This window comes from Anomaloglossus baeobatrachus, chromosome 1, assembly GCF_048569485.1.
Source record: "Anomaloglossus baeobatrachus isolate aAnoBae1 chromosome 1, aAnoBae1.hap1, whole genome shotgun sequence".
Classification (NCBI taxonomy): Eukaryota; Metazoa; Chordata; class Amphibia; order Anura; family Aromobatidae; genus Anomaloglossus; species Anomaloglossus baeobatrachus.
The window spans coordinates 857,803,851-857,818,078 of NC_134353.1; the positions used below are offsets into that span (position 1 = coordinate 857,803,851).

The following is a 14,228-nucleotide window of genomic DNA, read 5'->3' on the forward strand; positions in this document are numbered from 1 at the left end:
ATATATATATATATATATATATATATACATATGTCTATATTTCTGGGCCGCACACAGTCTCATACCTGCACACTGTGTATGTGTATATATATTTCTCTCTCAATATATGTATATTTCTTGGCCACACACAGTATATACATCTCTCTCTCTCTCTCTCTTTATATATATTTATATATATGTTTCTGGGCCACACACAGGCTCGTACCTGGACTCTATGTATATATGTAAACCTCTCTATATATCTATTTCTGGGCCACACAGTCTTTTACCTGCATACTCTGTATATGTATATATAGTTCTCTATATATCTATATTTCTCTTATGCACTATATATATATATATATATATATATATATATATATATATATATATATTTCTCTCTTATATATCTATATTTCTGGGCCACACACAGTCTCTTATCTGCACTCTATGTTTATATGTATACCTCTCTATATGTCTATATTCCTGAGCCACACGCAGGCTCGTACCTGCACTCTCTGTATATATATATATATATATATATATATATATATATATATATATTTCTCTCTCTATATGTCTATTTCTGGGCCACACACAGACTCGTACCTGCACTCTATGTATATATGCATACCTCTCTATATATCTATATTTTGGGCCACACACAGGCTCGTCTCTGCACTCTATGTATATAGATATATATTTATCTCTCTATATATCTATATTTCTGGGCCACACACAGTCTCTTATCTGAACTCTATGTATATATGTATACCTCTCTATATGTCTATATTTCTGTGCCACACACAGGCTCGTACCTGCACTCTCTGTATATGTATACTTCTCTCTATATATGTCTATTTCTGGGCCACACACAGGCTCGTACCTGCACTCTCTGTATGTATATATATATTTCTCTCTCTATATGTCTATTTCTGGGCCACACACAGGCTCGTACCTGCACTCTCTGTATATGTATATATATATATATATATATATATATATATATATATATATATATATATATATATATATAATATATATTTATCTCTCTATATATCTATATTTTGGGCCACACACATGCTCGTACCTGCACTCTCTGTATATGTATATATATATATATTTATCTCTCTATATATCTATATTTTGGGCCACACACAGGCTCGTACCTGCACTCTGGACTCGGTCAGCCCGATCCTCAGCGCCAGCTCTTCCCTCATGAAGATGTCCGGGTAGTGGGTCTTGGCGAAGCTCCTCTCCAGCTCGTTGAGCTGTGCGGGGGTGAAGCGGGTCCGGTGCCTCTTCTGCTTCTGCTGTCCTTGGCTCTGGCCTTGCTGTTGCCCCTGCTGGTTGGGGTTCTGCTGTTGCTGCTGCTTGTCGGGGTCCTTGGCGCTGACCGCCAGGGAGGACTGGTTGGAGCCCACGCTGGTGATGTCGTCCCCGGGCAGCAGGGTGGTGCCCTCCACCTGCTCAGCGCCGCCCGCCAGGTCTCCCGGGTGCACGGGCTCCGAGGCGCCCACTCCCAGGCGGCATTTTACCGCCTCACGGTGCCCGAGCAGCTCCGCCGCATCCTTCATCCCTGTACAGAGGAGTGGAGATATGAGCAGGGGCTGAGGGCTGGCATATAGTCATGGTGCCAGGGGCAAACACAGGGGTAAATACAGGGGGCACTATATTATAGTAGCATTACCAAAACACTGCAGTCCATGCGGCTCTGCCAGGCAGCACCATGGCCACTATGTACCAGGGAGCCACCTAAGCCCTAGCACTATATTATACCCATCAGTGAACACCATCAATTAGACAATCCCTGTACACGGGCTGTATATAACTGTTACACCAATATGCTCTCATCGCCCAGTGTATGCACCATGTGGGCACCGAGGGCACCTGGCACTTCATGGTGTCACTTTTCCAGGCACAGTCTATCAGATCTGGCAGATTTGATTTCACTACAGAAAAGTAGTAGAAACTGCAGAAAGTAAGTTTGTATGCACTGATCGGCCGACTATCGGGCAGACCCCGCGCCCGATCCGTGCCAGCTAAGAACCAAGGAAGCCAAATCCGCAGATCAGCAACAACTCATCTCAAAGAAGGAAAAAAAAAGCAAGTAACGAGTTCTTTGTGTGTAAATATAATTACAAGCCGCTTCCTTGGATGTCCACATCCCTGTATTATAAGACTGCAGTTAAATCAAATTAAACTTTAATACTACACAATTACTTTAGAAGGAATTAGCCCATTTAGAGAGCATTAAGGCGGAATCAGGCACAAATTGACGCTTTCCTGGGAGGGGAGAGGGTGGCACACACTCACCGAGTCGGGCGTCCAGGAGGTCGGCGTGAGACAGCATCGCGCACCGCTCCAGGGCGAAAGCCTGTCCCCCCCAAATCCTGCCGGCTGCTTAACGATTTCAAAATAAAAATAGATAGATAGATATAGATAAGCTAAATGAAAGAAAATTCGGTTTGTGCTTAAAAAGGGGGGTCCCCTGCATTATAATGTCCTTTACAGAGGCGGGGAGGTGCTTAGTGCCTGGGTGAGGGCTGCCACCGGCGACCAATCACTGAGCGATCTGCAAATGTCACCGACTCAGCTCCCAGTGCAAGTGCTGCTGCTCCAGGCTGGGGGCAGGGGCTCTGTGCCCCCCAAAGGAGTCCCACCAGCTGCCAGACCTGACCATACACTGCCACTCCAAACCTGCCCTTTATCTGGACCTAGCACCCTGCCAACACTCACTGGACCATACACAGTGCCACAAATAATGGGCAAAAGCTGGTTTATATCATTGGGAATCGGATCTAAAAAAAAAAAATACATTTCCACAATGAATGGAACGTGATCAAATGAATACAGAGAAGATGAATATTGCTAAATTAACCTGCGCCTGGTAAACACTGTAGTCATTGAAGTTCTTTCCCCAATTCATATGATGTATGCCTAATTTCTAAATAATTTACAATCAACAACATTATTGTTTAATTTTTTTTTTTAGTTGGAGTTAAATTAGAATTTATATCAATTAGGAAAAAAAAAATCCCCCGTTGTCCCTTTCTATTGCTAGAGCACCTTAAGGGTTAAATTAAGGTTGATAGATAAAATTTAGCGGATCATTTACCCAACGCTACTACGACTAATGTTGGACGAACAATCATTGATACAGACGGGTGTATTCAACACATCTATCGGGATTGGATGGTAAAATATAAATAAATAGATAATAGATGAATGGATAGATAGATAGATAGATAGATAGATAGATAGATAGATAGATAGATAGATAGATAGATAGATAGATAGAAATATAGATAGATAGACAGATAGATAGAAAATAGAGATAGATAAATGATAGAATGATAAATAGATAACATTATATAGATATATAGCTAAAAAAGATAGATGGAATGATAGATAGATAGATAGATAGATAATAGATAGATGGATGGATGGATGGATAGATAATAAATATATAAATGGATGGATGGATAGCTAGCTAGATAGATATATGAATAAATAGATAATAGATAGATAGATAGATAGATAGATGGATGGATAGATAATAAATATATGGATGGATGGATAGATAGATAGATGGATAAACAGATAGATACATAAATACATAGATACATAGCTATTTGGGTGAGATGCAGATGGATAGATATGAGATAAATAGTTGGATAAAAAGAATATGAAAGGAATTGATGGAATTGATGCAATAGATTCTCTGTCACTGGAGTAGCATTGATATAATTCTCTGTGATTGTCTAATGTAATCAGATCATCCTCCTCTTATGAACTAGATTTATATCATTACCTTGGATCTGTTCCTACCCCTCATGCCTTTGGATACTCCATATTCTGTCATTACATCGTTCTGTGTTTGCTTATATTATCTACGATGATTCTGATTTAGATAAATAAATCTCCTCCACACTTCATTCACTGCGCAGAGGGATCTCGTCACTGATTGTGGTGGTGTATAGTGGAGACAGGTTCTCCTCACTGATTGTGGTGATATATAGTGGAGACAGGTTCTCCTCACTGAGTGTGGTGGTGTATAGTGGAGACAGGTTCTCCTCACTGATTGTGGTGGTGTATAGTGGAGACAGGTTCTCCTCACTGATTGTGGTGGTGTATAGTGGAGACAGGTTCTCCTCACTGAGTGTGGTGGTGTATAGTGGAGACAGGTTCTCCTCACTGATTGTGGTGGTGTATAGTGGAGACAGGTTCTCCTCACTGAGTGTAGTGGTGTATAGTGGAGACAGGTTCTCCTCACTGAGTGTGGTGGTGTATAGCGGAGACAGGTTCTCCTCACAGAGTGTCCATAGTGAAGACAGATTCTCCTTGCTGAGTGTGGGGATCTATAGTGGAGACAGGTTCTCCTCGCTGAGTGTGAGGGTCTACAGTGGAGACAGGTTCTCTTTAGTGAATGTTGGTTGTCTTTAGTGGAGACATGTTCTCTTCACTGAGTGTGGGGATCTACTAGTAGTAGAGACAGGTTCTCCTCACTGAGTGTGGGGATCTATAGTGGAGACAGGTTCTCTTTAGTGAATGTTGGTTGTCTTTAGTGGAGACATGTTCTCTTCACTGAGTGTGGGGATCTACTAGTAGTAGAGACAGGTTCTCCTCACTGAGTGTGGGGATCTACGAGTAGTAGAGACAGGTTCTTCTCACTGAGTGTAGGGGTCTATAATGGAGACAGGTTCTCCTCTTGAGTGTGGGGGTCTACAGTGGAGACATGTTCTCTTCACTGAGTGTGTGGATCTATAATGGAGACAGATTCTCCTCACTGAGTGTGTGGATCTATAGTGGAGACAGGTTCTCCTCACGGAGTGTGGGGGGGTCTATAGTGGAGACAGGTTCTCTTCACTGAGTGTGGGGGTCTATAGTGGAAACACGTTCTCCTTACTGAGTGTGGGGGTCTATAGTGGAGACAGGTTCTCTTCACTGAGTGTGGGGGTCTATAGTGGAGACAGGTTCTCCTCACTGAGTGTGGTGGTGTATAGTGGAGACAGGTTCTCCTCACTGAGTGTGGTGGTGTATAGTGGAGACAGGTTCTCCTCACTGATTGTGGTGGTGTATAGTGGAGACAGGTTCTCCTCACTTAGGGTGGTGGTGTATAGTGGAGACAGGTTCTCCTCACTGATTGTGGTGGTGTATAGTGGAGACAGGTTATCCTTACTGATTGTGGTGGTGTATAGTGGAGACAGGCTCTCCTCACTGAATGTGGTGGTGTATAGTGGAGACAGGTTCTCCTCACTGAGTGTGGGGGTCTATAGTGGAGACAGGTTCTCCTTACTGATTGTAGTGGTGTATAGTGGAGACAGGCTCTCCTCACTGATTGTGGTGGTGTATAGTGGAGACAGGCTCTCCTCACTGAGTGTGGTGGTGTATAGTGGAGACAGGGTCTCCCCACTGATTGTGGTGGTGTATAGCGGAGACAGGTTCTCCTCACTGAGTGTGGTGGTGTATAGTGAAGACAAGCTCTCCTCACTGATTGTGGTGGTGTATAGTGGAGACAGGTTCTCCTCACTGATTGTGGTGGTGTATAGTGGAGACAGGTTCTCCTCACTGATTGTGGTGGTGTATAGTGGAGACAGGTTCTCCTCACTGATTGTGGTGGTGTATAGTGGAGACAGGTTCTCCTCACTGAGTGTGGTGGTGTATAGTGGAGACAGGTTCTCCTCACTGATTGTGGTGGTGTATAGTGGAGACAGGTTCTCCTCACTGAGTGTAGTGGTGTATAGTGGAGACAGGTTCTCCTCACTGAGTGTGGTGGTGTATAGCGGAGACAGGTTCTTCTCACAGAGTGTCCATAGTGAAGACAGATTCTCCTTGCTGAGTGTGGGGATCTATAGTGGAGACAGGTTCTCCTCGCTGAGTGTGAGGGTCTACAGTGGAGACAGGTTCTCTTTAGTGAATGTTGGTTGTCTTTAGTGGAGACATGTTCTCTTCACTGAGTGTGGGGATCTACTAGTAGTAGAGACAGGTTCTCCTCACTGAGTGTGGGGATCTATAGTGGAGACAGGTTCTCTTTAGTGAATGTTGGTTGTCTTTAGTGGAGACATGTTCTCTTCACTGAGTGTGGGGATCTACTAGTAGTAGAGACAGGTTCTCCTCACTGAGTGTGGGGATCTACGAGTAGTAGAGACAGGTTCTCCTCACTGAGTGTAGGGGTCTATAATGGAGACAGGTTCTCCTCTTGAGTGTGGGGGTCTACAGTGGAGACATGTTCTCTTCACTGAGTGTGTGGATCTATAATGGAGACAGATTCTCCTCACTGAGTGTGTGGATCTATAGTGGAGACAGGTTCTCCTCACGGAGTGTGGGGATCTATAGTGGAGACAGGTTCTCCTCACGGAGTGTGGGGGTCTATAGTGGAGACAGGTTCTCTTCACTGAGTGTGGGGGTCTATAGTGGAAACACGTTCTCCTTACTGAGTGTGGGGGTCTATAGTGGAGACAGGTTCTCTTCACTGAGTGTGGGGGTCTATAGTGGAGACAGGTTCTCCTCACTGAGTGTGGGAGTCTCTAGCAAGATGTCCCCCTGCTCCTGCTAGTAAATCACTGTGTACTCCTAGAACATGAACATCCTCCATAGACAAAGTCAATTTCATGCAGTAAATAGAGTTAAATGTTCTTTCTTTGCATGTGAATGTGAGGAGTGCAGGAGCAATGTGCAGCCTGTGAGCAGGGAAGCCAAGCATCCCTAATGCTCTGATTCTTCAATCCCAGCCAACAACAAAGTTTAGATTAGCAATATATTTCTAACCAGAGTCATTTTCAAGATCATTAGGCATTTATGTAATTAGTGCCAAATCTATAAGCTTTTATTACGATTATTAGAGTAAAATCAGTCTAAATTTGTACTAATTTACTACTGTTTAGACTTGGCTGTCAAAGCCAGAGCTTCTTATTGTAAATGATAAGTGAGGAAATTAAGTGCAAAATTCTGTACCAGTTCTGATGCGTCTGCAAACAATCCGTTTCAATTGTGTTTGAGGCAGAGCACAATGCCCTTTCCCAGTCATCTCTGCTGATCTTTCTTGTCTCTTCCTTTTATTTGCACAACAAGAACACTGAGCCCGGTGCACAATTCTTACCAACCTCTCCTTGATTAACATTGATTTTTAATCCTACATTGATGCAATTAAGAATATTCATTTAGTGCATAAGTATAAAGAGGAGAAGGATAGGGCAGAGACAGCACAGGGTATAGAGAGGAGAGAGATAGGGCAGAGGCAGCACAGGGTATAAAGAGAAGGATAGGGTAGAGAAAGCACAGGGTATAAAGAGGAGAAGGATAGGGTAGAGAAAGCACAGGGTATAAAGAGGAGAGGGATAGGGCAGAGACAGCACAGGGTATAAAGAGGAGAGGGATAGGGCAGAGACAGCACAGGGTATAAAGAGGAGAGGGATAGGGCAGATAAAGCACAGGGTATAAAGAGCAGAGGCATAGGGCAGAGGCAGCTCAGGGTATAAAGAGGAGAGGGATAGGGCAGAGGCAGCACAGAGTATAAAGAGGAGAGGGATAGGGCAGAGAAAGCACAGGGTATAAAGAGGATGATAGAGCAGAGAAAGCACAGCGTATAAAGAGGAGAAGGATAGGGTAGAGACAGTACAGGGTATAAAGAGGAGAGGGATAGGACAGAGACAGCACAGGGTATAAAGAGGAGAGGGATAGGGTAGAGACAGCAGAGGGTATAAAGAGAAGAACGATAGGGCAGAGAAAGCACAGGGTATAAAGAGAAGAGGGATAGGGCAGAGAAAGCACAGGGTATACAGAGGAGAGGGATAGGGCAGAGGCAGCACAGAGTATAAAGAGGAGAGGGATAGGGCAGAGAAAGCACAGGGTATAAAGAGGAGAAGGATAGAGCACAGAAAGCACATCGTATAAAGAGAAGGATAGGGTAGAGGCAGCACAGGGTATAAAGAGGAGAGGCATAAGGCAGAGGCAGCACAGGGTATAAAAGAGGAGAGGGATAGGGCAGAGACAGCACAGGGTATAAAAAGGAGAGGGAGAGGACAGAGACAGCACAGGGTATAAAGAGAAGAGGGATAGGGCAGAGACAGCACAGGGTATAAAGAGGAGATGGATAGGGCAGAGAAAGCACAGGGTATAAAGAGGAGAGGGATAGGGCAGAGGCAGCACAGGGTATAAAGAGGAGATGGATAGGGCAGAGAAAGCACAGGGTATAAAGAGGAGAGGGATAGGGCAGAGGCAGCTCAGGGTATAAAGAGGAGAGGCATAGGGCAGAGGCAGCACAGGGTATAAAAGAGGAGAGGGATAGGGCAGAGGCTGCGCAGGGTATAAAGAGGAAACATATAGGCTAGAGACAGCACAGGGTATAAAGAGAAGAGGGATAGGGCAGAGACAGCACAGGGTATAAAGAGGAGAGGGATAGGGCAGAGACAGCACAGGGTATACAGAGGAGAGGGATAGTGCAGAGGCAGCACAGAGTATAAAGGGGAGAGGGATAGGGCAGAGACAGCACAGGGTATAAACAGGAGAGGGATAGGGCAGAGGCAGCACAGAGTATAAAGAGGAGAGGGATAGGGCAGAGACAGCACAGGGTATAAACAGGAGAGGGATAGGGCAGAGGCAGCACATGGTATAAAGAGGAGAGGGATAGGGCAGAGACAGCACAGGGTATAAAAGAGGAGAGGGATAGGGCACAGACAGCACAGGTTATAAAAAGGAGAGGGATAGGGCAGAGGCAGCACAGAGTATAAAGAGGAGAGGGATAGGGCAGAAACAGCACAGGGCATAAAGAGGAGAGAGATAGGGCAGAGAAATCACAGGGTATAAAGAGGAGAAGGATAGGGCAGAGACAACATAGGGTATAAAGAGGAGAAGGATGGGGCAGAGACAGCACAGAGCATATGAAGGCTCTATGGTGTGACTCTGGGGCAGATGCGAGGGCAAGAGATGAACAAAGGAGGCGACAGAGCAGATCCGGACACTGCCCCCCTCCCCTATTCAGCCCCGGCCCCACATGGTTACACTTGGGGTCTGTCTTTTGCATGGACTGAGCTATGGATCACTAACAAAAACCTATAGATGAGCTCAGGGTCAGAGCTACACCAGGGTAGGGGCTGCGAAACCAAAGCCAGAAAATAGGGGATTCGGGGAGAGCTCAGAAAGAAGGAAAAGTGTACAGAGAAGATACAGGAGTGGATTGGTGTGAGGGGTTAGGGGGGTGCAGATGCGGCAGAGATGAGTTTGTCATTTTGGAAATCTCCCGGTAGTGAGATGTGTTATCTGTGGGCTGACCTGGGAATGTAGGCAAAAGATAGGTAAGAGATCGAATTTTATATATATATATATATATATATATATATATATATATATATATATATATATATATATATATATATATATATATATATATTCATATGTATTGGAGAAATAGAAAAAAAACCAAAAAAATAGAATGATATAAATTAAATATCCCAGTATAGAGAGATCCTGCCTGCCTCTTATCCTCAGATCCTTAGCTCCTGCCTCAGTCTTCAGCACCGCAGACAGCTCCTTACTCCACTATTTACACCGCGTTCCCACTCCCGATCCATGTGAGATTATTCCCCTGGTGATCGCGGCTTCTTCATCAATGTCTCTTTTTTTATATATATATCTTTTATGTTTGTTTACATCTTTATTATTATCTCATATAAAAATTCCAAATCTATATCTGGAAGTGGATAAGTCAGTGTAATGTCATTCTCCTATAAAAAGAAATGGTTTATGATAATAAAGAATAACTATGATCACAGCAACAAAAGCAATAACAGAAGTGATGATAAAACAAATCTAATGTCACTAATAATACAAATGATATGTGAGTTATATGATATTATCTTTAACATAATAAAAAAAAGTATTAATGATACTAACAATAGGAGAAATAATTGAATAGAATTGAGCAAATAATAATAATAATAATAATAATAATAATAGTACTTATGATAATATGTAATACATGCTCATGACATGATTCTTTTACAATATTATCACTGGTGGAGAGGATAATTCTAGTAATAATATTCTCAGCAGTAATAATAGTAATAATGGAGTAAGGCCGGATAATGTGAGTGCTGCAGGCGGAGGAATGTGGGGTCAGAACATAAATCCTGGAGTAATAGTTACATGTGGCCACATGACAGCAGTAATAACAATAAGGTGTTATTAGAGGAGGATCAATCTGTGTTATCCTCCGTCCAGTGATTGATAGAGCGCTTCATTTTATCACTTTTCTATTGCTCTTGATTTTTCTGCTACTATAAACAAACTAAATCATTTCTTTTCAGGGGGAAAAGTGCCCCCCTCCTCCCTCCCACCACCAGAATTACTAGCACCACTGACAATGAAGGGAGAAATGGGAGCTCAGAGGGGAGACAACCAGAAACAAGCAGCCTGCTATCAGCACACTGAGCCGGAGATCTCTACATGGGAGCATTGTCTAAGGGGAAAAAATAAAAATGAATAATAATATAAACATATATAAAGGTAATAATAATAAAAATGTAATAATAAAACAATAATAATTTATACATATATATACACAGTATATATATATATATGTATATATATCAATGATATATTTCTTATTACTCTGTAGTAATTATAGAACATATAATTTTCACATCATAATAACAAAAATATAATTCTAAAAAAACTAAAAATAAATATCTAGAAATATATATAACACATATAAATATAAATATATATATATATATATATATATATATATATATATATATATACATTTGCATATATAACACATATCATTGCCAGACAAACTAATATGGGTCACCAATCAGCCAATCAGTTTATATATAACTAATATAAATAATAATGATAATAATAATAGTAATAATAATAGTAATAACAACAGCAACAATATTTATTTAGTTCTGTACATACATCATATATATATATATATATATGTATATATATATATATATATATATATATATATATTCACATACACATGCTATATATATTTAAAGCTACCCCCCTTACCAATGCAGCTGCTCACACCCCCCACTTAATGTTTTCTACCCCATTACCCTGTAGATTGTTGTAAGGCTGAGATAGTGTTCCCCCCTCTGTATCAGTTTCTCAATTTGCCTACACTTTATTTTATGTAACATGTTATCTTTTTCCCCCTCAAATATACAGCACCATGGAATTAATGTAGATTTAAAATAAATATATGTATATATATATATATATATATATATATATATATATATATATATATATGTTATCAGAAGTGATCAAAATGTAAGAGGTGTTTCTTGAAAAAAATCACTTGAAAGCAAACTTAACAGGATTTTCTATGACGGTTGCAGTGATTTTTGCTCCATAAATAGGTTTTAGATTGTAACACACATGTAGAACTGGAACAATGGGAACTACTAGAGAATATATTGGTCGGCCCCTAATACAATTTATTTAGACAGTTTACCACTCATAAAAATAGAGATTGAATTTTGTACAAGAGGATCTGCCAGGGGCCTGGAGCAAGGAAACAGCTCTTTTTATTCCTGCCCTTTTCCTTTCTATTTTTATTCTATTTTAACTAAGTACAAAACTGTTCAAAAATAGATATAAATCCTTCCCCAGCCCCTGCTCTGACCATGTGTAAGACTGAAGGTCTGCTGACAGCGACACAACAGAGGATATATTCATCTGCCTCCCTTTAACCCATCACTGCCTGATGACAACATCAATAGATAAATGTTCTGTAGTATTCTATCTATCTATCTATCTATCTATCTATCTATCTATCTATCTATCTATCTATCTATCTATCTATCTATCTATCTATCTATCCATCTATCTATGTATCCATCCATCTATCTATCTATATTTCTATCTATTTATCTATTATCTATTTATCTATTATGAAGTTACAGCAGCATTGGTATGTAAAAAAAAGTGCAAGCCGCAGGACAATTACCAAGTGTCTGAAAAAAAAAATAAAATAAAAAAAAATAAATATATATATATATATATATATATTGTGGGGAAAGAGGTAGCAAATCGATATAAGTTTAAAAAAAGGACTTTAATAATCTATGCCTCTTTTTACTACAATATCTTACTATCAACCTATCTCTTTATCTATCTATCTATCTCTTTATCTATCTATCTATTATTTATCCATTGATCCATCTCTTTATCGATCTATCTATCTCTTTATCTTTCTATCTATCTATCTATCTATTATCTATCTATCTATCTCTTTATCTGTCTATCTATTATCTATCTATCTATTATCTATCTACCTATCTATCTATCTCTCTATTTCTCTCTCTCTCTATCTATTATCTATCTATCTATCTATCTATCTATTATCTCTCTATCTATCTATCTATCTATCCATCTATCTATGTATCCATCCATCTATCTATCTATATTTCTATCTATTCATCTATTATCTATTTATCTATTATGAAGTTACAGCAGCATTGGTATGTAAAAAAAAGTGCAAGCCGCAGGACAATTACCAAGTGTCTGAAAAAAAAATATAAAAAAAAAAAAAAAAAATATATATATATATATATTGTGGGGAAAGAGGTAGCAAATCGATATAAGTTTAAAAAAAAGGACTTTAATAATCTATGCCTCTTTTTACTACAATATCTTACTATCAACCTATCTCTTTATCTATCTATCTATCTCTTTATCTATCTATTATTTATCCATTGATCCATCTCTTTATCGATCTATCTATCTCTTTATCTTTCTATCTATCTATCTATCTATCTATCTTTCTATCTATCTATCTATCTATCTATCTATCTATCTATCTATCTATCTATCTATCTATCTATCTATTATCTATCTATCTATTATCTATCTACCTATCTATCTATCTCTCTATTTCTCTCTCTCTATCTATTATCTATCTATCTATCTATCTATCTATCTATCTATCTATCTATCTATCTATCTATTATCTCTCTATCTATCTATTATCTATCTATCTATCTATAGAAAACACTTAATATTTTTGTGTGTATATGTCTATGCATGTCTACTGTATTTCAGATATGTTTATTTTATATCTATCTCATACTTATACTACTATTTATAACATTTATATAATCACTCTTTTACTTTATTTTTTGTATTTGTTCTAATTTATTTATATACATCCTATGTACCTATGCATCAGGGGCGGACATACCATTGGTGCAACTTTTGTAGTTTTGTAGTTGTAAAGGAGTCCAAGAGGTATATGGGCCTATTGTCACCTCTAGAGCAGGTGGGATTGTGCATTATGTTGAGCTATTAGACTGTAAAGGGCTCATTTACTGTTTTTGAACAGGGACCCTTTTGTATGTACACCACTGCAAATCATCCATGGGTAACCGACCCTCCTACCTCTCTTCTCACGCATTCATCCTACTATGTTTTAGGACTCCAGGGAAGAAGCAAACAAACTCTAGTGCCACCTATTGGAGGTAGCAATTCTAAAAGTTAAAAGTGACTTTTTAAGTGACAAGGCTTGTTAAAGGGACACTTTTGACTTTTAGGATTGCTACCTCCAATAGGTGGCACTAGAGTTTGTCTGCTTCCTCACTGAAGAGACTATTTCCCAGAGGAGCATTGCAGCTTAAAGTCTCCTCACCACTCACATGCTGGACTCCTGTTTCTCATACACAAACCCCCCCCCCCCCAAACAAATGGATGTTTGACTGAGGCCTAAGACCCTATCCAGACTTTCATTTTTCACAATCATGTTCTGTTTCTGTGCCTGTGTGTGTGTCATATTGCTTTGGTGTGTCTGTGAAGGTGTGCCTATTTGTGTTTCCATGATGTTGGTGTGTGTATGAATGTGTGTCTGTGTGTGTGTGTCCATGATGTTGGTGTGTGTGTGTTTGAAAGTGTGCCTATTTGTGTGTCCATGATGTTTATGTATGTGTGTATGAATGTTTGCCTATGTGTGTGTCCATGATGTTGGTGAGTGTGTATATGAGTGTTTGCCTGTGTGTGTGTCCATGATGTTCGTGTGTGTGTATGTGTGTATGAATATGTGTGTCCATGATGTTGGGGTGTGTATGATTGTGTGCCTGCGTGTGTGTCCATGATGTTGGTGCGTGTGTGTGTGTGTATATGTGTGTATGAAAATGTGTGTCCATGATGTTGGTGTGTGTGTACAAATGTGTTCGTCCGTGATGTTGGTGTGTGTGTGTGTGTGTGTATGAAAATGTGTGTCCATGATGTTGGTGTGTGTG

The 14,228-nt window shown here is 40.2% G+C and overlaps 1 protein-coding gene across 1 annotated transcript in view; it reads right to left on the bottom strand.

Annotated features, from left to right (window-relative positions):
* OTP (orthopedia homeobox) overlaps nt 1-2,557 on the bottom strand; it is a 13,566-nt gene extending 11,009 nt beyond the window's left edge. Inside the window, exons 1-2 of the mRNA XM_075342419.1 lie at nt 2,296-2,557; nt 1,149-1,558 (exon numbers count right to left, since the gene is read on the bottom strand). Of these exons, the coding sequence (XP_075198534.1) occupies nt 1,149-1,558; nt 2,296-2,332 (447 nt within the window). The 5' untranslated portion in view covers nt 2,333-2,557. The remainder of the gene's footprint in view (nt 1-1,148; nt 1,559-2,295) is intronic.
* Nucleotides 2,558-14,228: the final 11,671 nt, after the last annotated feature.